This window comes from Anolis sagrei, chromosome 1, assembly GCF_037176765.1.
Source record: "Anolis sagrei isolate rAnoSag1 chromosome 1, rAnoSag1.mat, whole genome shotgun sequence".
Classification (NCBI taxonomy): domain Eukaryota; kingdom Metazoa; phylum Chordata; class Lepidosauria; order Squamata; family Dactyloidae; genus Anolis; species Anolis sagrei.
The window spans coordinates 326,451,953-326,476,060 of NC_090021.1; the positions used below are offsets into that span (position 1 = coordinate 326,451,953).

At 39.4% G+C, this 24,108-nt stretch overlaps 1 protein-coding gene across 3 annotated transcripts in view; it reads right to left on the bottom strand.

Annotated features, from left to right (window-relative positions):
- Positions 1 to 7,797: 7,797 nt before the first annotated feature.
- KIF26A (kinesin family member 26A) overlaps positions 7,798 to 24,108 on the bottom strand; it is a 213,302-nt gene continuing 196,991 nt past the window's right edge. For all 3 annotated transcript variants that reach the window (XM_067463017.1, XM_060755058.2, XM_067463019.1), the window contains 4 exons: positions 20,371 to 20,561; positions 19,834 to 19,854; positions 17,410 to 17,560; positions 7,798 to 12,051 (listed from right to left, as the gene is read on the bottom strand). In XM_067463017.1, the coding sequence (XP_067319118.1) occupies positions 11,873 to 12,051; positions 17,410 to 17,560; positions 19,834 to 19,854; positions 20,371 to 20,561 (542 nt within the window). In that variant the 3' untranslated portion in view covers positions 7,798 to 11,872. The remainder of the gene's footprint in view (positions 12,052 to 17,409; positions 17,561 to 19,833; positions 19,855 to 20,370; positions 20,562 to 24,108) is intronic.

Sequence of the window (24,108 nt, forward strand, 5' to 3'; positions counted from 1 at the left end):
ACCTTCTGAGTAATTGCTATCTCTGCAAATAACTGTATGAATACAAAAGGACAAATAATTGGAATTTATGTTTCTAGACAGGGGCTTGGGGCAAACTCCAGAGAAAACAGCTGGAAGTTTATAGCAGTCTACAAAGGATTCCATTTTTTAAAAAACCTGCAAGCTCTAGCTAATCAATTAATCTTTTCTCACGTGATATTCAGATCATTCATCAGTAGCAATTTATAGTATTAGAAAAACCATACGAAACTATATGCATGGAGTCATTCTCTGAAACATTATTACTCCATTCTGTCATTCTCTGGGTAGTAAAAATAGGGCAGTGTCTACTAGGAATGGGTAAGAAGCTGATTCTATCACAGTTTTCACATTTAAGAGATTTACTGGATTCTGCATCTCCTAAATATAATTGAGAATTGGGTACAATGTATGGTTGGAAATCTGTACATTTCTATATATTATGGTTATTCCGCATCCAACAAAAATATCCAATCACTTCTGTAGGGCGACTGATTCATTCACAAGACACAAATATGTTTCTGATCTCTTCTATAGGCTTATAATATGCATACATGCAGTTTCTTGTGCTATCTTCCAAATCTATGGTTCTACATGTCAGCTTTAGTCAAATGGGACATGCATTCATGAACTGGTGTGGTGTAGTAATTTGAGCATCGGACTACAATTCTGATGACCAGGGTTTGAATTTCTGCTCACCCATGGAAATTCTTTGCCCTTGTTTTGCTTTGCTTCATCCTTTACATTCTTGTTTACATGCATTTAAATGCTACCCTTGATTAGTGAGTTATGCAAATTGTATCTCAATTTATCTAGCCTTTTGATCTTGGAAGCCTAGCAATGTTAATATTGGATGGGAGACCACTAATGAATACCAGGTGCTGTGGGTTATGTTTCAGAGGAAAGAACTTGCCAAATCACCTCCGAGTATTCCTTACCTTAAAAATCCTATGTAATTCAGAATCACCATAAGCCAAAAGGCAACATGGAGGCACATACATTGCATGATGTTGCCAGAAGCCGAGGGGTAAATTGAAGGTACATGCACACACCTGTGGATTTGGGAGTGTCAGAAAAACAGAAGAGAGAAATCTGAGCTAGCCTTTTACATATCCATTTAGAACATTCTTATTCTAATCTATACTGTCCTTTGGTTGTTCAGAGCAGATCTTGAAAATGTTACCTTTTTGATTGACAGATCCCAGAAATTGGTTGGGAGTTTAGGGAGCTGTACTCCAAAGAGTAAAGTTTCAGAGCCATGGCCTATAGATTGAAAGAAAGGAAGTATACTTATCTTGAAATGTACTGAATGCCTTTGGGTATGCATGTATAATTAAATGACATATAGTGAATAATTCAAACAAAAGATAGAACGAGAAGATTAAACCCATTAAAAGTTAAAATTACACAGCTTTAATTTTATAATGTCCTCTTGAGGCTGCTCCATTCGGCTTTGCCTCTGACAACTTGTTTAACCTGATTGAGATCTTGCATCCCAGAGTGCAGTGGGAATTGCTTAATCTGGATTCAGATTCAGATCTAGAAAAAACAAATGGTAGTAATAGAGAAAGAAGGCTCCATCAGTGATGTGGGTCCTTCTTGTGCTGATTGGTACTACTTTGTACAGAGCCCCAACTATTCCACAAGAAGAATATGGGTACCATTCTCTTTCCAGTCTGATTTTACATTCTTCCTAGATAGGCTTTGCGTGCTGTTCTTTTGTCTTCATTATGCCATCTATGGCTCTGCTGTTTTTGCAGAAGCAAACAGCATCACATTTATTAAAGCAGCAAAGACCTCTTCTACCACTCCTTTAAAATACAAGAGAGAACTTGAAAAGTTATTGGAAGGGGAAAAGGTCATCACTTTTTGTCTCAAGTACCTCACACCTTTGTTAAAATGGAACTGGATAGTTGAGCTAATCAAAGGCTCATTATCATTTTACTGACATTGTCATCACAAAAGACCCCCCTCCCAGGAGAGATCCCACTATCTGCTTGGTTCCCTGGCCAGCGACTCCCAGGCTGTCATTTCCTCATGGAAGGGATCCCCGTCAGTGGCACCCTCAACCAATAAGGGCACGGATCCATATTGACGCCTCTCTCGACCAGTCAGGGAGGGGGGCAGGAGTTTTGAATAGCTGTCAAATTGTGTAAGACATCTTGCTTTCTCTGTATATTTTCATGCTTGCACATTTTGAAGCATCTGCCTGTATTTGCATCCCTTTCAGCTGAATTGAATACACTTCTGTGGCTTGTCTACAACCTGGTGAGTGTTTCTCTGTCCTGACCCATTCGGTATTGCTTGCACTCACCAGGCACAGATACTTTTATCCATGGTCCTAGTTCAGCTCCCAGAACTGACCCAACTTAGTAGGGCTTCTGGAGCTTTGCCCAGAACACCATTTTGAGAGTGAATCCAGAAGAAAATGGAGGTTATTCTGGATTAGTACAAGGTCCTACAGTGCTTAGGCACTTTCCTACATTTTCACGTGTTTGAGGGACTTTCTGCCTTTTGTTGGCAGTGTCTGAAAGTAGCCCTGAATTTTTAAAGAATGGATAGTGATAACTGGTTGAGGACTTCAAATAAAACAGAAGTGGGCATTGGAGCTTCATGCAGGTGGTAGACTCCATTTTACTTACCCTTACTGTACACCATTTTGCTAAGAATCCCCTCCAGCGATGTGGGAAGAAGGGTTAATACTTTATAATAGCATAATTCTTAATAACACAAATCACATGGATAAAATATAAATTATGTTCAATGGCTTTTTCACTTAACAGTGTTAAACTATTATTAATACAGAACTACATTATTAATGCATTATAATATTACTAATATTACTAATAGCTAAATTATTGTATTATCAATCACTCTGTAAAGTAAGACAATATTATTCCCATATTAAGGTCTTCTTGTTCAACACTCATCAGCTCTGGAATATCCTTGCTTGTTTTCTACCAGCAGATTCAGGAACATATCAGTAGCCTAGGAGGGGTAAGGGAGTGTTTTTGTATTGCTTTTTTACTTGTGTTTTTAATCTGTGCATTAGCACTTGAAATTACTTTGTATTGAAATTGATTGGGGAGTTTTGTTTTGTTTATTTTCTTCATTTTTCTGTGTACTGTCTTGATTCTCAGTTTGGGAGCAGGGAAAGAAGAGCACAATTGAAGTCAAATATACGTTGAACATCGTTTCTCCCAAATTCCAGAATTTGAAATCTTCCATAATCTGAAAATGTTCACATGAGTTAAACCCTTGTGCCAGCAGGATTGAAGACCCACAGGTCACAGGTTCGAACCCAGGGAGAGCGCAGATGAGCTCCCTCTCTCAGCTCCGGCTCCCCATGCGGGAACATGAGAGAAGCCTCCCACAAGGATGATAAAACATCAAAACATCCGAGCATAGGGGATGCAACATCCTTGCAGACGGCCAATTCTCTCACACCAGAAGTGAATTGTCAAGTTGCTCCTGACATGGAAAAAAATATCTGGCTATCTATATAAGGTGTACGTGAAACAGTACACCTTATATAATTTCATGTTTAGAAATAGCTCCCGTCTCCAATTTTGCATTTAGACTTGGGTCCCATCTCCAAGACACTTCATTATGTGCATATATGCAAATAGAGTATTCAAAAATTTGAAAAAAATATGAAATCCTAAAGCCTTCTAATCCCAAGCATTTTGGATAAAGGATACTCAACCTCCCCTCCATATCCAAGGGTTTTGTATTCATGGATTCAAATATCCATGGCCTGAAATTATTTTAAAAAATTCAAAAAGCAAACCTTGATTTTTTCCATTTTATATGAGGGAGGACATTTTACTACATCATTGTATATAAGAAGGATTGAACATCTACATATTTGGATATCCTTGGAGTGGGGTGAGGTTCCTAGAATGAAACTCGCAGATACCAAGGAACCCAAGAGGTACCAGCTGTATGATTAGAAGACTAAGGCTTACAGAAGTGTGGATCATCTGAGACAGTGCTCCTTAAACCTGGTTCCCCAGATGCTGATGAACTTTGTTTTCTAAATCAAAACCTGGCTCTGGGAGCAGGCTATCAAAACAATAGGGCAGTACAGTAATCTTAATGTGGAATTATGTGCAATTGATCTTGAAATAGCCTTACACCTCAAACTCTGGATGGTGCATTTTAACTTGAATGTATTTTCATCGTGGTTATTGTTTTATAATTTTAACCCAAATCATTTTTAGATGAATTTTGTATGTTTCCAAGCACTGTCTAGGTTCCATTTGTAAGACTCCTTGAGTCCCCCTCCGGACTAGAGAAAGGTGGCTATAAATAAGGTAAATAAATAAATAAATCTTTGACCTTAACTATGATGCTTGTAACTTCTTGATATCCACCAATATCTGAGGGCCCTCATCTTGAAACCACTAACCTAAGACCACTAAAAAAGATGAGCTGGAAAAAATGGGTTCCTCATAGAAGGTGACAGCTATGAACTCCAGAAGAGCTTTTAGATGTTGCAGATGTTGTGGGTCCTCGGCTGAAAGGCTCCCTGATGCTATGGTAGATAGTTGCCCACTATTGCTGAAGCCTCTGAGATGATCATTGGTCTTATGTTCAACAACTCCAAAGCCTGCTCATTCCAATAGAGTTGGACATAGCCATTCCCACCATAATATCAGCTCTGGAGCAGATTTTTATTTCACGTTACTGTCCATGGAAGAGAGTTTTGAAGGCCAAACTTGTTGGCACTCAACATCAGAGTTTAGAAATATACAACCAACCACAAGCTGCGATGCCTTATTTGAGCTAGCTCCAAAGCACAGAATTCACCACCCAAGCTTTCAAAACTCAACTGACTTCTTTATCAGGCTATGATGTTAAAAATCAATCAGGAGAGAAATTGTGTTAACGTTAGAATCCCAGACCTTCATCCTGTCAGAGATGTTAAAATGGTATTAAGGGATTTCAGTGCAGACAAAGGCCATTCCCCTTATTGGCATGTTATGATCAAAGACAAAAAAACTAATAAAAGAAAGGTAACAACAGAATTTAGAAAGTGGCAGCTTTCCACCATACAATTCCATCACCAATTTCTAACAATTAGGATTTTTCTTCAAGTGACCGTAGTAAGATTTCTAATAATGACAGAGAACAGTTGGGGGCTTTGATGATTCATATAAATGTATTTATCTATATCAATGTCATACTGAATCAGTCAGTAGAATGAGGTAATCCAGGGGCGAACAAGCTTCACAGTACTGTGACCCATTTTGAACCTCCATTGGGACCAGTAAGCCTTATGTCAAGCTCTCTGTCCTGGCATCCCCTATGACTTAATTCTACATCACTGCACTCCATAACCCTGCATATCCACCAGCAGTAGCTAATGTTGTGAAATTTGGAGCGGAAGAGAAGAATAATTGGCATCAAGACAAAGTAAATTATTTGAAGAATAGTATTTTCCTTTGTGAACCCATTAGAGTTCTAAGATCACCTAGAGAGGTTCTTCTCTCTGTCACATCATTCTCTCAGACCCACTTAATGGGAATAAGGGAGAGGATGTTAGTGGCTGCTCCCAGACTTTGGACCTCCCTTCCTTCTCTCCTTCCTGTAGCAGGTCAAATCAATGTTTGTGCTATCACCTTTTGTAGACAACTAGTCTTAGGCTTTGAATGGTATGTGATTCAGTTTTTAAAGTTTGTATATGAATTTAACACATTTAAATATCTGCAATGTTGATTTTTTTTAACTTCATAAATTGTTTTGTTTCTTAGATCATATATTTATACTTCTTTGGGTGCTTTTAAGCTTTGCCTTTTTTGGAACCTTTTAAACAGAAGCTGGATGGCCATCTGTTGGGGGTACTTTTATTGTACTTCTCCTGCATGGAGTGGAAGATTAGGTTTTAATGTTATTTTCATATGCAGGGATTCTCTGGGATTTTATGTTCATATGAAGCCCCCAGTGGCACAGCGGGTTAAACCACTGAGCTGCTAAACTTGCTAGGTGAAAGGTCGCAGGTTCGAATGCAGGGAGTGGGATGAGATCCCGCTGTTAGCCGCAGCTTCCGCCAACCTAGCAGTTCAAAAACATGCAAATGTGAATAGATCAATGGGTACCAACCTGGCAGGAAGGTAACAGCGCTCCATGCGGTCATGCTGGCCACATTACCTTGGAGGTGTCTACAGACAATGCTGGCTCTTCTGCTTCAAAATGGAGATGAGCACCAACCCCCAGAGTTGGACACGACTGGACTTAATGTCAGGGCAAAACCTTTACCTTACCTATTTGTTTGTCTTACGAAGGCATTGAATGCTTGCCATTGTTATGTTGGAATCCACCCTGAGTCCACTCAGGAAGATAGGGCAGAATACAAATAAAGTTATTAATATTATTATACTGACACAAAACCACAGTATGTCATAGCAAACAAGATCTATATGCTGGATTTCGTATCACAAACACTTCCCGTTCCCAAGCGTCTAGGACTGTATGATGTATTTTCAAATGATGTGCGCAGATCCAAGTAAGGTGGCCTTTTGCAGTTGACAGATTGTGATTTTGTCAATGTTTATTGTTTCCAAATGCCGAGTGAGATCTTTTGACACAGCACCCAGTGTGCCGATGACCACTGGGACCACCTGTACTGGTTTAAGCCAGAGCCTTTGCAGTTCAATTTTGAGGTCCTGATAATGCCTGAGTTTTTCCTGTTGTTTTTCCTCAATGCAACTGTCATCTGGTATGGCGACATCAATAATCCAAACTTTTTTCTTTTCCACAATCATGATGTCTGGCGTATTGTGTTCCAAATTTGTCTGTTATTATTATCATTATCGTTATCATTATCATTATTATTGACCAATGTGGTCTCTTCCAATTCTATAATTCTACCTTTATTAATGCATTTATATTATTTATAATTTGTATTGTTTTAAAAATGTTGTCAGCCACATTGAGCCCCATTGTTAGGAGAAAGGAAGGACATAAATGTATAAAACCATCAGTGTCAGTATGAGCCACATCCTTTTTGAATATCCTTGGGACCAGAAATTTTTCTATGTTGGTTTTTCGGATTTTGGAATATCTGTGAATGACAGGAATACAAATGTAATGCTCATCCATTTCCCACCATTTCACAGATCCTCATGTCTCTCCAGCCTCAGAGGAGTTTAAAGAAACAGAGGCTGGAAGGAACCTGATACCTGAAAAAGAAATACAGGAGATCTGTGGGGAACCGATTGGTCACCTGCTTCCACTTGCAAAGCAATGAGTAGGAACATCACAGTCAACAGCTTAAAGATAGAAGCAAGAAAACGGTTGAAAAAGTTTTGGATTTTACAGCATTTTGGGTTAGGGATGCTTATCTTTTGCAGGAAATGAGATAATTTCAATGGGCTTTTAGTAGTCCCACAACTAGGTAATCAGCAACATTTGCTGAAATACCCTCTTCCACACTTTGGGTTTTCATTTTGCCAATCCTAACTGCAAAATGCACAGCTGAATATACAATTCATTGAATGCATATACAACAGATCTGCATATGAAACCCACTTCCACAACCTTGAATTACCTGCTGTTTCAGACAACCCTGTGTTTTTGTAGGAGAACTAGATGTGGGAACACACCACCGAGATTCCATCACAGATCTCGCAGCCCAATATGAAGTAAAAGTCAACACAGAGAGGTTTTAGCCGATCTCCATTGTATGCTACATTTTTCGAGGAAGTGTAAATGTCCCTTTCTCCATTACTAGCACAAAACACAAGAGGAACCAAGCACTGAAATCAGGAGACAGAGTTAACAATAGATGTATCTTTTTATTCACATGGAAAAGCTGAAGCAAGCCATTATAGTATACATTTTATACAAAGGATTTTTCAGGGTGGGGACACATCCCCATACAAAGCAAGATGATCAGAAAATATGGTTCCTTATGAAATGCGATTACACACACTATCAAACATTTTCAAAAGTCGTTTTGTTTGGCAACAATGTATCAATAGTCTCCACCTGAAAAGTGGTTTCCTTTAAAAAAGAAGGGAAAGGGCAAAAAAGCACAAGAGTCATGCAGCATGTTTAGAAACAATCCTGAGAGTTTGCCTTCCTTAGAAAAACTGTAAAAAGATAGATTTGTCTTTCAAAGTTCATAAAAATGTAAATGTTATATTTCTTGTCAAAATGATACAAAAATATGGACTTAACTTAATATTTAGCAAAAAGAACTTGAAAAGGGCACATTTTTTTCTCCCACTTCCTTGTAATTTTGGTAATGAATGTTCGGTTGGATCCAGACTCTGTTCATCATAGCCAAGTTAAATCCAATTTATTTGAGTGGGTCCATGGATTTCACAAGCACATCATAAATCAACAGGGGACTTTAAGGCATGTACACTCCTAAGTGTGACTTGAAATCAGGGGTGGATAAAGTGTGAACCCAGTTACACACCCAGCCATCCAGTGCTGTTTTATGATCTCCAGGCTACCTTTATGGCAAAAAATAATAATAATTTTCTCTCCTGGAAGCCTCCAAGAACAGCAGCTTGCCTTTTCCATAAGTCACAGCACATCTCTGCACTGTTTCACATAAAAATACTAGTTTTTCAAACTCAGGATTGGATTGCTAATTTTATTTTAGATAGTCCATATAGCCTACAGAAATTCCCAGAGGCAGAAAAATTGGCATCTAAAGCTGTCCATGTTTTCCACTCGTTACTTTAAAAGTCTGGATCCAACCCCTTATTCTTATTTCTTGCACTCAGAAGAGAAAGAAAAAACACAGTGTTGTTTACAGACTTCTTCGGGTTTAAGGCAGGGGCCAGCAACGTGAAGTCCTGTGGATGGTGCTTAGCTCAAGGGTTTTGCCCCCAGGCAACTGGGACCTTGTTATAGTGCGGCCATCATCTGAGGGTCAGTTTTAATTGAAAGACTCTCTGGATTCACCATATCATGTCAATCTTCCCTTCCTCAAAGCCATTATATAACTATTGAAGAGTTGTGCAAACTGAGGACATATTCTGCCAAGGTCTGCTATGGTTCTCTGAAGGTCTCAGAAGTTGATGTTGTTGCTTTGCATTTAAATAGGTTAACACAGCCAGATGCTTCTCTGACCATTTCAATTCCTCATGAACAACAGAATAACCGGAGAGTGAGGAATATTGGAGTGGCTTGGTGAATCTGGTGGGGTTTTGCTTGTTGCAGAAGGAGAAAGGGGCATATTAGACTCTTCAGTCGCGACATCAGTAGTCAAAAAAGTACATGCAGAAGGTAGAATTAGATATGGCACTAACAGGAAGCTGGACAGTTTGTGTTAAGGTGGAGGGATACTTAATGCTCCTGGGTTAAGAAATTCTAGAAAAGGTTATCTGTGAAAAATGAGGTCATTTGTCAGTTATCAAAAGATGTATATAAAAGCCCTGACACTTGTTTCTTCGAGACAAGGCTACTTGAAGCAATTTTCAGCATAGGAAGCCCCGGGGGTTCTTCATGATCTGTACCCAACTGCCACTGTTTCTATCCCTTAATTCCTCTTCTAATGTATTCTGCTACAGACTTCCAGATGTGTTGACTATATCAAACATACATCTGAACACCTCCGGAAGGGAGCAACTGAAGAAATAATTGTCATGAAAAAATGTAGGAAATGCTCCAACATTTTCTCTGTCAATGCTTCTGTTCTGGATGTCCCTCTCAAAGCAGTTTCATTCAGGCATCTTCATGCATTGTAACGTAAACTATGGCTGAGGGTTGGAGAACCATTTTTGCTCCTCCCCAGTAGGCCACAGGAATGTATCTACTGCGGACCAGGAATCACTTTTGTTTATTGTTTGTTGTTTTGGGATGAGGTGATGCCCCATTTATAAATAAGGATTAAATCAGGGCTCATGGAATCTATTCAGGCAAAACAAAAACACAAATGTTAGAGTTTAGAGAGGCCTGGTTGGACCCTCCCAAGGCCACATGAAATCTATGGGCTATAGAGTCCACCCCCCACCTCTGATGTATAGGTTGCTTCTTGCAACCAATGTTCTCACTTGAAATCTATGGGACAAAGAGTTCCCTCTCAATGTATAGGTCATTTCCTGCAACCAGTGTTCTCACTTCCCACTCTTGGTTAATCTCCTTTAGCTTTCATACTAGTTGAAATGGAGTTCCATTTACCTACAGCTGTGGTTCCCAATCTTTGGTTCTTCAGTTGTTTTGGACTTCAACTCTCAGAAATCCTAGCCAGCTTACCAGTTGTTAGGATTTGTGGGAGCCAAAGTCCAAAACAACTGGATGACCAAAGGTTGGGAATCACTGACCTAGAGCATGGGTAGACGACATATGGCCCATGGGTTGCATGTAGTCCTACTGTGGTTTTTTAAAAAAAAATGATCCCCAGTGCCCTCAAACTTGTGCTTCTGAATTTTGGCACTGAAGGAAAAAATGCTATTATATTTCAAAAGAAGGTGGCAGACAGTGTACATCTCTTATTCAGACTTCAACGTGATCCTGGAAACAAGATTTGGCTTCAAAACAATATGAGCATTTTTACCTGCACCTTGTTTTGAAGCTAAATTGTGGCTTGTTTGCCCAGCACTGCTATACTGTGAGATTTTGGAAGTGTGGCAACTTATATTGTGGCAATAAGAAGCCACAGCCTCCATTTATGAAGACAGCACTGCCATTTTATACCCCCAAGTTATCCACTCCAAATCAGAATAAGGAGTTTCAGGAATATGGCCCACAGAAATAGGTGTGGGACTAATTTAGTAGGACTCTCGCCTGATTAAAGAAATCTTGATCAGTTTAGGGTAGAAGTTTTATCTGATTAATCAATTAATTAAATGGTTTTTTTAAAAGCATAGATTTGTAAACAAACAAAAACATTAGCCCTCAAGGAAAAAAGCATACTATTTTCATTTTTAAAATAATGAATGCATACATTGCAGTCAGCGCCATCTTGAAAAAGGCATTCCTGTAAATGCAAGAAAGACATAACCTGGAATGCTTCTTGAGTGACAATGCCTGCCACCCTCCAGTTCTGTTAAATACTTGTATTAAAAATAAGTGTAAACAACATTTGAAAAATCTGCTATTCAGTAAATCAAGAGGCACCTTTTAAAGCAGTTGTACAGTTGTTTCAATCAATTAACCTTACTGATTAATTAATCAAACATTACAGCCCTAATATTTTGTAGAAAACATGGAAAAACATGGTCTGAAAAAGGAAGCATATAAAAAATTAATACAAACCAAGCATTCTGAAATTTCATAATACACCTTTCCAATAGATAAATGTTCATAAAAATATCTCAAATCCTAAACCATGAAAAAGCAATTATAATACAATTTATTTATTTTTTCCTGTTCTGCTACATAAAACCAGCTTTTCCGTTAAACAAGGAGGCAAATTCAGGTATGAAAACATAATTTACTTATTGCTTTTGCTACAATTTCCATTTTTGTATTTTTTTTACATATAGTCATAAATTACACTATACAGTATAAAATCTTTCAAAGGAATACATTTTATGGTCTGTTTAAGTTTGCTGGTTTCAATTCTAGCAACAAATACAAAATCAAGGAAACGAGTCACAAATAAGTGGTAAAGGCACTTCTGCTTTTCAGACAGAGTTGGTTCTTGATAGGGTTTGTTTTGTTCTTCTGCTTCCATCCATTAGAAATCTCAGGTTGAACTTTGTACAATTCATAGGTTGCTGAGGCACCACAAAGGTTTAGAACATTCTGATTCCTCGACAGCTTCAGGCTTTGTCAACATTCTTCATCACGTTAAGTCTTCATGTTTCCACCTCTGCTTTCCAACACACATATTTCTTCCCCTCATCTTTTGACAGCTGGGCTCCACCTCCTTGAGTCCTTTTGCAAACCTTCACACTTCCACTTCACGTACTACATCCTGGGCATCACAGATTACTCCAATATCGAAGCAGGTAACAATCATGACATGCGACTTGCACAGATTCACACACTGCTCCAGTTCGTCAGTCACTTGTTCCAGTGCCTCCAGGTAATCTTGCGACTCCTTATCAAGATCAGGGTCAACCTCAACTGTGGGTATCAAAAGACAAACAGGAGTTTGTTGAGGATCTCAATGTCAACCTTTCAGGATAAAAATTGTTAGCCCTGATGTTTCACAACACCTCAAATTTGTTGCCTGAAGCAGCACCTCACTCTGCCTAAATTAGGGAGGGTCCTCAATGACTCATACTGGCTTTCAGTAAGATATGTCTGGCAATTGCATCAGGAGTCTCAGATAGGCATTATTTGCATCATCTTTGGCTCAGGACAAACTCATGTGCAAGTGGCAATAAAACATTTTGTTGCTCAGAAAAGCAGCCATACAAGATATGAGTTTTGTAGTTGGATTTTTTGTTGGTATTTTGTTGTCATTATTCTGACAGCTGTTATTATTACACAGCTTCTAACCAAGAGACTATTAGATCTTAAGAAAGACTTGGCTCTTCTGATGTGCCTTCAGAGAGTGACCATTCAACTCATTTGTTTGTCTCCATCTATAGTTGTCCTCATGATGCACCTTCCCCTGTCCTTAATAAAGGCCAAATCCCACTGCTCCTCCTTCTTGGGCTCCTCCCTCACAAATACACTTTTTCCATTCCTATCTCACCCAAGGTTTTAACGTTTTAACATTTTATCTCATACATTTGGCCTGCCCTTTGTGTTTGATTTTATTATGTTATGTTGCACTGTTTATTTTATTTTGTTATTTTGTATATTTGTTGTGTTGTATTTCTCTGTTGCTTTGTGTCTAATTATACTGTGTTATTTTTGGGCTTGGCCTCATGTTAGCTGCCCCAAGTCCCCTTTGCGGAGATGGTGGCAGGTTATAAATAAAGATTATTTATTATTATTATTATTATTATTATTATTATTAAATTTGTTGCTACAGCCAGCACTTCACCACTCAAGCAAGGGAGAAGAATAAAATAATTAGATTAAATGGCATTGTAAAAAACCTCAAGTAAAGTAAAGCAACCAATGAGTAATAGTTTATGATGGCTATGTGCTACCTTGGGGATTAGAACAGCATGCCTCTCAATATCATGGCTAAAGAAGAACTGCTTCATGACCTGTACTATTTGGGGAGTTTTCACAGGCATACCGTTTGCCACTGTAGTAAACAGGTTACTACACTGGGTGGGTCTTTAGTGTGACAGAGCTTTTATTATATTCTTAAGTAGAATTCCATCCTATGTGTAGTAAAAGGATACAAACTCACGCCCCTTCTCTCCCATAACATGTTGGGTCACCTGTCCTATCTTGTAAAATGGCCAAGTTGAAGACTTCCACACCTGCACTTTATATCAACAGCTGTTTCCAGAATGTAAATGTGGAATCAGCCATTACAGGCATCATCAAGCTAGTGTCCACAAGATATATTGGACTATATGTCCCATCCCATCATAGAGTTGGAAGGAGCCCCCCCCCCCCCAGGCCACTGAGTCCAAATCTCAAACCCAGTGCCAGTAGGAACCACCCAGCTTCTTTTTCAATATATCTAGAAGAGGAGATCCCACTTATTATCTAGGAAATTGCTCCCATTGTCAGACCACTTTTACTATCAATAAGTTGCTTTTCATATTCAAATGAAATTTACCCCCTGTAACTTTAACTTTAAACCCCTACACTTGGCCCTACCATTTGGGGCAACAAAAGCAACCTGCCTTCTCCTCTCTGTGACAGCCTGTTGGCATTTAAACAAGGCAGTCATGTTGCCCTTCAGTCTTCTTTGCATCAGGCGGAAAATGCCCAGCCCCCTCCACCTTTTCTCATATGTTTTATCATCCTTTTTGTCCTTCTCTGAACTCATACCAACTTATCTATATTCTTCTTAAAATGAGATGCCCATCATACCAAGCCATGACCAAGCTGGATGAAAAGACTGGGAGCTATAGTACAATATAGCTGGAGGGCCTCAGCTTTGGAAAGGCTGACAAAGAGTAAGAATCAATATTGGAAAGGAGAACAGTTGAACCAAAAGGAGAGTTCAGCCTATGTAAGTTGTTTATGGAAATATCCATGTGTAATATTTAGAATGTGGTTCTGCCCTGCACTGCCTCCCACACACATTTTATTATATCCTGCCTTAATAATATTCACACATGGATCAAATTATAAGAGAGAAGTTTGAAAGCTGCATGTAAGCTATTTTCAATCGTGTTGAAAAACATCTCTCTAATCCAATATGATATTATTATTATTAAAAACTAGCTGAGGCAAAAGGAGTTCAGATCAAGATCAATCCTGGCTTTATTTTAGATTTACAAGAGCTTTTGGTGTCTATCATAAGAACAGCGAGGTTGTACTACAATTTCTATACATTTCCCCCTCCAGTAAAGTGTCTGCTTGACCAGAAGATTTGCTAGATCAAAAATGCTATAAATACTGAAGTGGTACAACTTACTTCTACTGCTGTAGCTGCTCAAATGGAAAACAATGAAGATAGAACTTCATGTTACACTAAATATAGGGTTGGCTATAAATACCCTAAAGGCACAAACTCCTGTTTGATCTTGGAAGCTAAGCAGGGCCAACCCTGAATGTGAGGCTACCAAGGAATACTAGATGCTGTAGACTATTTTTCAGAGGAAGGAACTGACAAAACCACTTCTTGAGTATGCCTTGCCTAAGAACACCCTATGAAATCCATAGGGTTGCCATAAATTGATAGGCAACTTGAACATGGCACCTCTGGGACACATCTGTGTGCCATTCATTCCTATAAATATCATAAAGATGAAACAGGGCAAAGAGACTCAAGCTTGATCACATTATTACAAGGGGTAAGAATGCCTATAACAGTGGTTCTCAATCTGTGTGTCCCCAGATGTTTTGGCCTCCCAGAAATCCTAACAGATGGTAAACTGACTGGGATTTCTGGGAATTGTAGACCCAGAAATCTCATGGGTACCCAGAGGTTGAGAACCACTTGCCTAGAAGATTTGGGATGAGGATTCAATGTAGGAAATCCCATCTCCATCACAGAAGGCAATTCCATCCTCAAATCAGAATACCAAGCACTTAATTGTGATCCGTGTTTATAAAACCAAATTTCAACATGGTGATCCACAGACAACTCATAATAAACACAATCTCAATTATTTCACAGAAGATCCAAAATACTAGAGACTAGAACTACTACAGAAACTGGAACTCATGTTGACCTCCTGTATAAGTCAAGAGCAGGGTTTAGGGCCCAAATTAGACATTTTGATATGACCTATGGATAAATTGAGGGTCATTCCACAGAGAAGGGGAAACTCCAAAGCTGGCTCAGGGAGTCGGCTGCTCTTGGCTGCCATCACTTTCATTTCTCTATTCAGAGAGGAGTTCCTTTCTTGATAAATGTTAAGGTACAGTATTAACTCTTTTCAAAAAAGGAACCACACCCTCTGTAAAGTGTGAAAGGATGCATCCAAGAGAATCTAAAAGAAGCACAGCCCCTCTGTACTCTCTTGGCGCTCCTTTGAGGGAAAACACCAAAGAGCTGCTACTGCCATTTCTCCAGCCAGGCATTCAAAAATACCAGAAGAGAAAGGAGATGGCTTAGGAGATTCTTTTAGGTTCTCCCGCGATGGGCTAAACTCTCCTTTCATCACTCTACTCAGAGAAGGAGATGGCTCCTTGTTTGATAAAGGTTAAGCAACTGCATTTACCAGCAGCTTACTGCAGTAGCTACTGCATTTATCACTACCATGGGTGTCCATCCAGTTTTTTGTGTTGATTATCTGACTAATTTTTAAGACTTCTACATTACTATATACAGTCCTTCAAAATGCAGAGAAAAGATCAAAGAGGAGCACTTAGGAGTGGCACCAGAGTCCAAAGCAGACCATTAGCAGCATCAAAGGAACCAACATACTTAAGATCTGTTAACATATATTTAGCACAGGCCATGTGTTTCTATAAATGTCTGTAGCTACTCTTTGAACATGTTGAACTAGGGATGTAGCTGGGGGTGGAGGGAGGATGAGGGCATGGCTCCTCCAAGTGAACATTTTGGACCTAGCAATTGAAAAAATCCTTCACTCCCCAAATTTCTAACTTTGCAGCTAGTAAGATGCTGAAAACTTCAAATCTACATAATGCAGAATTTGTGTTCACATTCCTCCTTTGGAAACTTTATTTCTAAATTATGTTTTTAAGGTACTACAATGTTAGAAATTTGGGGGATGGAGGAAAATCTCATGGGCACATTTTTCCACCCATAAAACTACATCCTTGAGTTACTCCATAACAAAATAGGGCTCAATAAGTTTAATAATGTGATGAATGAAGCAAAGTTTGTGTACACTAAACTATCAGAAAGCAAAAGAATTACCATCTCAGCCATTCATAAAGATCAACATTTCTCAACCTGGGGGTCGGGACCACCAGGGAGGGGGGTCCTGAGGGGGTTTCGGAGGGGTTGCCAAAGACCATCAGAATACATATATTTCTGATGGTCTTAGGAACCCCTTTGGCAGAGAAGGCTGAAGATCTCTCCTCTTCCTTTTGTTGAAACAACCTTTAATCCTCCCAAAATGCCTCCTCCACTGTGATTGGCGAGCCTCTCAGCAAAGGGGAGGGCTTTTTCTGAGACTCCAAGCAGTGAGGCGAGAGCAGGCGTGCCAGGCACATGGCAGCATGTTGCGCATGTGCAGGTGAGGGAGAGTGTGTCAAGCTGGAGAGAGGCTAGTGCCAGTGAGTTTCTTCAGGGCCCTTTGTGGGAAGTTTGGCCCTATTCTATCATTGGTGGGGTTCAGAATGCTCTTTGACTGTAGGTGAACCATAAATCCCAGCAACTACAACTCCCAAATGTCCAGGTCTATTTTTCCCAAAACTCCACCAGTGTTTACATTTGGGTATATTGAGTGCTCCTACCAAGTTTGGTCCAGATCTATCATTGTTTGAACCCACAGTGCTCTCTGGATGTAGGTGAACTACAACTCCAAAACTCACAATCAATGTCCACCAAACCCTTCCAGTATTTTCTGTTGGTCATGGGAGTTCTGTGTGCCAAGTTTGGTTCAATTTATTTAGCAACAAAATATTTTTATGGTTGGGGGTCACCACAACATGATTAACTGTATTAAGGGGTTGCAGCATTAGGAAGGTTGAGATGTAGATGATCTTGGAGGATTTTGGAGTTCTGGATGAGGGATACTCAAGCTGTAATGTATTTCTGTGCATTTTGGAGGACTTATAATAAAGGTATCTCTATTTTATGGCTGAATTATGAAAAGGGTAACACATATTCAGGTCATTTCTACTTCTGCAGTATTTTGAGAACAGAGGATCAAACTCTTTTTCACTGAAATGCCAGTAGCTACTTGAAGTTAATATCCCCTCCATGACTAATTTTCTCCAAATCAGGAATCATTGCACTTATGACTAAGGCATACTTACACTCTCCTTTCCACTTGCTTGGATCCAACATCAACCTACACTTTGTTTCTTCCAACTCATCTTTTAAGAGCTCATGCTTTGCTTTCACTTCTTTAATCCTCTGGTGACGCCTTTCCAGGATTTTCAGTTTTGTATTAAAATATATCAGGCCCTTTTGGGGAGACAAAAAAAATGAACAGTCTGTGATTCACCCGCCATCTGCTTGTGTTTCCCTCATCTTTACAAACCCACTGCCCTCATCATTCAGCATCAGCTACCACAAGTATGCAACATTAAACCAGGGAAGGATCTTCGCTCAGCCCTGCTACACTTGCAGGAAATGGACTGGCATAGATACTAACCTAATAAAAACAACATGTGCTGAGCACTTAAGGCATTTATTGCTATTCCCTGTGCTAATGTACTTCTCAATGATACTCTTAAATTACAACCAGATGTAAAGAAACTGTTTCTCTCTCCACCGTAAAAAAATAAATATAATTTAGTTAGCAAAACTAAAACAGCAAAATCTATCTGCGCTTGCCTTTGAAATGTGGAGGTGGGATGCGGTAGCTATTAGAAGAAACAACTGCAACCGCTATTTCTAAATCTTGAAGGTGAGGCTGCACAGGAGAAGGGTTATACACACATCAGTGTGAATCCCCTGCTACAAAAATTAAATTCCAATAGTATGCATTATTTTCATTCTTTGTTTGTTTTATGAATCACCCTATAATCTTCCCACAAACTTGCCCTCCAAATAGTTTTGGGCCACAACAGCATGGCCAACAGCTACACATGTTGTCAGCTGCGATCCAGAACATCCAAAGGACATCACATTAAGCCTTCTTTCCTATGAAAGCTTTTGGGGCATGACACATCTCACTTTAATGGAAATCAAAACTTCAAAAGCTGTATTATTTTAGAAGATCGAAAATTTCCAGAGACAAAACAGCTCCAAAACACAACTGGACAATTAACCCCCACCCCTAGCAATTTTTTTTTCATTTTTCATTAATCATTTTTTTCCTATCATTTCCCAGAGTTTGGACAAGTTACTGGTCATGTTGCTGGGGAATTCTGGAAGTTGTAGTCCAAAAATGGGTTGCATAACAAAAGTGAATACAACCGGACACTCTAGTCATCAGTTTAACTGGTGTTGATTTGAAAGCTGTAATAGTTTGAATGTCTGACTACAACTTTGGAGACCGGAATTCAAATCTCCATTTGACCACAGAAAGCCACTGGGTCAACCTGGGCAAGTCATACCCTGTCATCAGAGGAAAGCAAAGGCAAATCCACTCTGAACAAATTTTGTGAAGTAAACCTTGTGAAAACCTTTAGGTTGCCATAAAGCATCAATAGAGTTGAATCCTATTGTTATTGCCAACTACAGCAGACACACTGAATCAATGAGATTCACATAAACTTTGATGCAGAATTTAAGAATTGTTTCAATGCATCTAGATAGGACTATCAATTGGATTCAGGCCACACATCTGTGTTCTGGGTGTATATTACTGAGTTGTGTACTACATGTAGTAGCATTGAAACTCATATGTTTCTATGTATTAATTTTAAAGTATCAAAATTTGCTTAAATTTTTGTTGATTTTTTGTTAAATTTAAATGTTATATATGGAATTATTGATTGGTTATGTTATTTAATTTGGTCTATCTGTTATAATTTTGTTATAGTTTGAATTTTCTGTTTGTAATCTGGGGAGCTGATTATTTTCTTTATTGTGTATTTTGGCATTGAATGTTTGCCACTTCTTTGTCCCTTTGGGGAGATTGAGCAGTATATAAATAAAGTATTATTATTATTATTATTATTATTATTATTATTTGAAACACAATAAGATTAGTACACTGCAAACAAGGTCACTTTGCTGGCTGTTGTATTGGATCACATATCAAACACTTCCTAGAGTCTAGGAATGTGTGATATATTGGCGAATAATGTGTGCAGATCCTAGTAGGGTGGTCTTTTGCAGCTGACAGATGATAATTTTGTCAGCGCCAATTATGTTAAGTGCAGGCCAAGGTCTTTAGGCACTGCACCCGGTCTGCCGATCAGCACTGGGACCACCTTGACTGGTTTGTGCCAGAGTCTTTGCAGTTCGATCTTTATATCCTCATATTGTGTTAGCTTTTCCAGTTACTTCTCTTCAATTCTGCTGTCACCTGGGATTGCAACATCAACAATTCATACTTTGTTTTTTAACACAATCTTGAGGTCAGGAGTATTGTGCTTCAAAACTCTGTCACTCTGAATTCGGAAGTCCCAGAGTCGTTTGACGTGTTTATTTTCTGTAACTTTTTCAGGCTTGTGATCCCACCAGTTCTTTGTCACAGGGAGATGGTATTTGTTATATTATTATTATTATTATTATTATTATTATTATTGGAATATATTAATAAAATATTCAGAGTTGTGACTTACCTTTTCAACATCCTGGAAAGGCTGTTTCAAAAGAAAAAGAGAGAGAGAGAAGGAAAAGTGATTTTCATGATTATTAAAAAGTGTTACCAAAGGAATGGCTGCCATTTTATCACCCACCCAAAATTAATGGGATTGTTTTGTCAATTACAAGTAAATTAAACCCACAACTTCTTGCATTTAACAGAATTCTAACTGGGATACTTTATGCCATTTACATAAAGAGTTAATGACCCTGTAGTGAAGGAAAGCCCATAAAGTTTCATCAGGCAGGCAATGATTATAAAGCCTTCTCGTAACGTATTAATTGATATTCTCCACTCACTCCATCAGCCATGTTAAACACAATTAACAGCAGACAGCAATTATTCTCGATGTGCAAGGCACCCCAACATATGAATGGAAAAAAAGCATAACAACAGTGCTTTGAATTGCAACCCATTCTCTTCTAACACCATTCACTAGATTGCAAGCCTTGTGTGTGGTGTGTATGTGGGTGTCATTGAACTTGTCCAGCATTGCCATGAAATATGTGCTGACCTCACTTTCCTCTTGTCTGTGTCGCTGTAATCGTTCCACATCATCAATCTCATAAACTTTAATTTCAAACGGCTCTTTCAAAGTGCCCGGCAAAGGTGGTAGATCAACCCACTGAGCAGCGACATTCTGCTTTCTTCCCAGGGATGTGGATTCAGGAAGAGGAGCCGGGATCAATCGTCGCCGCTGGAAACCTGAGGTTTTCCAAAAAGAGAAATGTTTCAATTTTGAGTGCATTTGTATCTATGCAAAGCCCAATCCAGACAAAGGCAAATCCTGTGTTTGAAGCAACATTCCATACCTGCTCTAGCAAATTAGGAAAAATGGGAGCAAATGGAGTGAGACTGGGATGCATTTCCCCAACTTTTTCTAGCCACTCAGACTGAACACATTTTTTAATTCTAGAAAATAAAGAAAGCCCTTGCATAACATCCCTAAGCATTTGGAAGACATCCTGAGTCTCAAAAGTTTTGTTTTTGGGTTTTTTTTGTTTTTGGAGGGGTTGGGAGGAAGCATATAAGTGGATAAAATATTAAGGATCAGGTGTAATAACAGCAGCAGAGGTAGGGAACTGATAGTCCTTTGTCCAATTTCACATTGTTGTGTGGCTTCAAGTCATTTCCAATTATGGTGACCATAAGGCGAAACGATCACAGGATTTTCTTGGCATTATTTTTTTCAAAAGGGGATTTGCCATTCTCCTTCTCTGAGACTGAGGCCCCATCTACAGTGCCATATAATGCAGCCCGAAACTGCATTATGTGGTTAGTGTAGACCCAAATAATGCGGTTTCACTGCATTGAACTGCATTATATAAGTCTACATTGACCCCATAATTCAGTTCAAATTGCATTATTTCCCAGTGTAGATCAAATCTGTAAGAATGTAAGTTGCCCAAGATCACCCAGTAGGTTGCCATAGCCCAGCAGGGATTTGAATATTGATCCCCAGTCATACCCCAGGACTCAAACTACTACACTGTGCTGGCTCTTCGCAATTTCATATATCCTGATAGTTCACAAAATGATATGACACAAGGTTGGATTACAATCCACTTGGGGTAACTTCTAACTGTGTGGGTTTCCTGAACCCAATTCAGCAGCTCACTGGCTGGGGTGGAAGAGGAACATAGAGAGGGTCATGAGAGAGATGGGGGAAGTGATGAGGTACGGTTCCGTCCACACACAACTACCAATGGGTTAGACCAGTGGCTCTCAAGCTTTTTTTGACCTGGGATCACTTGATCTAGGGCCACTTTGACCAGGGACCACTCTTTAGTACCAAAAGGGTTATGAATCCATTTTTGGTCAACTTTCGTTTGGGGTGCTGATTCAGAAAATTGCATTGGATAGACCACATCAGTTCTAGTTTGTGGCACAGAACATACGCCATCCAGTAGTTGCCATGCTTGCCCACAGAAAACTATATTTAATAATCTAGAGCTGATGTGGTAGTAGTAATCTTTTATGGGTAGTCAGGCTCTTCCCTCCCAACATCCCCATTGCCTCAGCACTGTAAGAGGTTTTTCGAGATCAGTCAATCGCGTGGCCGTGTGGCTTCGAGGCAATGGTGTCGTAATGGCAAGGCAGACTACTGGTGGTCCATGGACCACAGGTTGGGAACCACTAGGTTAGGCCAAAAGGAATGCAGCTCTCAACAGAAAATAATGGGATGTATAATTCTCATCTAGAGTAGGCCTACTGAAACAATGGGAACTTGATAAGTTAAGATTCATGTTCATCTCCTGTTTATGTGGATATATCTTGCTGGAAGTAACAATTGGATCTATGCCAAAGTCACACTCCCTAGTGTTAAGGCTTATCTCCTTATACTCATTTGTTTGGGAGTAAGTCCAAGTGAACACATATTCCCCGGTTTCTGCTGCAAATCATTCCACCCATTGCATCTGCCAAGCCAATGCTTAGAACAGCTTCTGAATATATCAAGAGTGGCAAAGCACTCCAAAGGTAAGCTGTAATTTATTGACAGAGGACAACTCCTATCGAGAAAAGGCACTGTTTGTCATTTTAAAAAGAAAGACCTTATAAAGCATTTCCTGGGGAAAAGCCAAATACAAATCCATCAGTCGGTAATACCTTCTCAATATGTGTGCAACTTTACACAGCTGTTAATATTGATTTGTAGGAGAGACTTAAGAGGTTGATGTGCTATGAAAAGAGAACAGCTGCTTAAGGCTGAAACTGCACCTTTACACAGATTGGATGCACAAGGGAGCAGACTGGACACAAGAACCAGGACACACACCATTATAGCCTCTCTCTCACACATACTAACATATGCATATATGTCTGTACTTTGCACATGCAACTAGGAATATTTTAAAATAGAATGCTCTAAAATTGTGTTACCAATGTTCAGGTGTATGGAGACTGCAAAACTAGAGATATTATGAAATGGTGCCCAAATTTCATTCCACAAATTGCCCTAGCAAAGCTACTCCAGCACCCACTCCAAATACAACCAGCTGCATGGATATACAGGACCCTTGCTGGAAAAACAAGAGTAAACAGGGCAGAGCTATCGGTTCACCCCAACTAAAATAAACTACTCCAGTCAGAAGAATGGACAACCTGTGTGCCTTGCTAACCATGTTATTAGTATCTCCGGAAAGCATCCTGGAGCACTGTGAAGCATTCACATTGTGAATCACTTGTGTTTAAAAAGTAAAAAGGGAAGGAAAGAGAATGGATGGATGGATGAACTCTTCAATATGAAGATGGAGTGAAATCAGCAGATAAGGGGATTCCACTCGTTTCAGGAAGATACAAAAATTAAAATATTAGACATAAAGTGTTAATAACATATCAAATAATTCATTCATCCTAGAGTTAACACTAACACATTAAGTTTCTTGAAATATTACTTTGTGATGTTATTAATTGTTTATTGTTGTATTTCATCATTCTACTTTCACTTGACTTAGCCGATGGTTTGTTGACCAAAATAAAGGCTACTGACTGACTGACTGAAATATTACTTGAAATAAGATGTAATCTATTATTTGGTACCACTTCGAAGTTATGTTCTATGTCTGCCCCAGTTTCAAGACCATGAAAACTAGATACTAGAAATTTGAAATGCTTAGGAAGTGGATTCTGGGACAAGGATGTTACTGGTTATCTGTAATGGCAAAGGTGGTACAACAGCAGTAAAAGAAATAGGCCCCAGGCACAGTTGTCTCATAAGAAGGGAAGCAAAGTTGTCATTATCAGAAGAAGGGGCTTCAAGGCATGGCTTCCAGATAAAATCCTTGGAGATTGGGGGCAGGAGAACTGCCTGTGCTATTGGACAGCCTGACCAAACACTTTGCCTCCCAGGACCAATCCAGAAGCCAGGCATTAGAGAAGCATGCTAGTTAGTGTTGTCAGCCTTCTCCTGAAGATGAGGACCATGTCTTTGACAAGACTTTACATATATATTGCACATCTCCACATGTGAAGCCCCCGGTGGCACTGGCTGAACTGCTGACTGAAAGGTTGACAGTTCAAATCTGGGAAGGGGAGTGAGCTCCCATCTGTCAGCTCCAGCTTCCCATGTGGGGACACGAGAGAAGCCTCCCACAGGATGGTAAAACATCTGGGTGTCCCCTGAGCAACATCTGCAAGGATGGCCAATTCTCTCCCACCAGAGGTGACTTGAAGTTTCTTAAGTCACTCCTGACATGAAAAAAAATCTCCACATGTAGTTGTGAATTTTGCTATGAATTCCTTGTGTTGAATG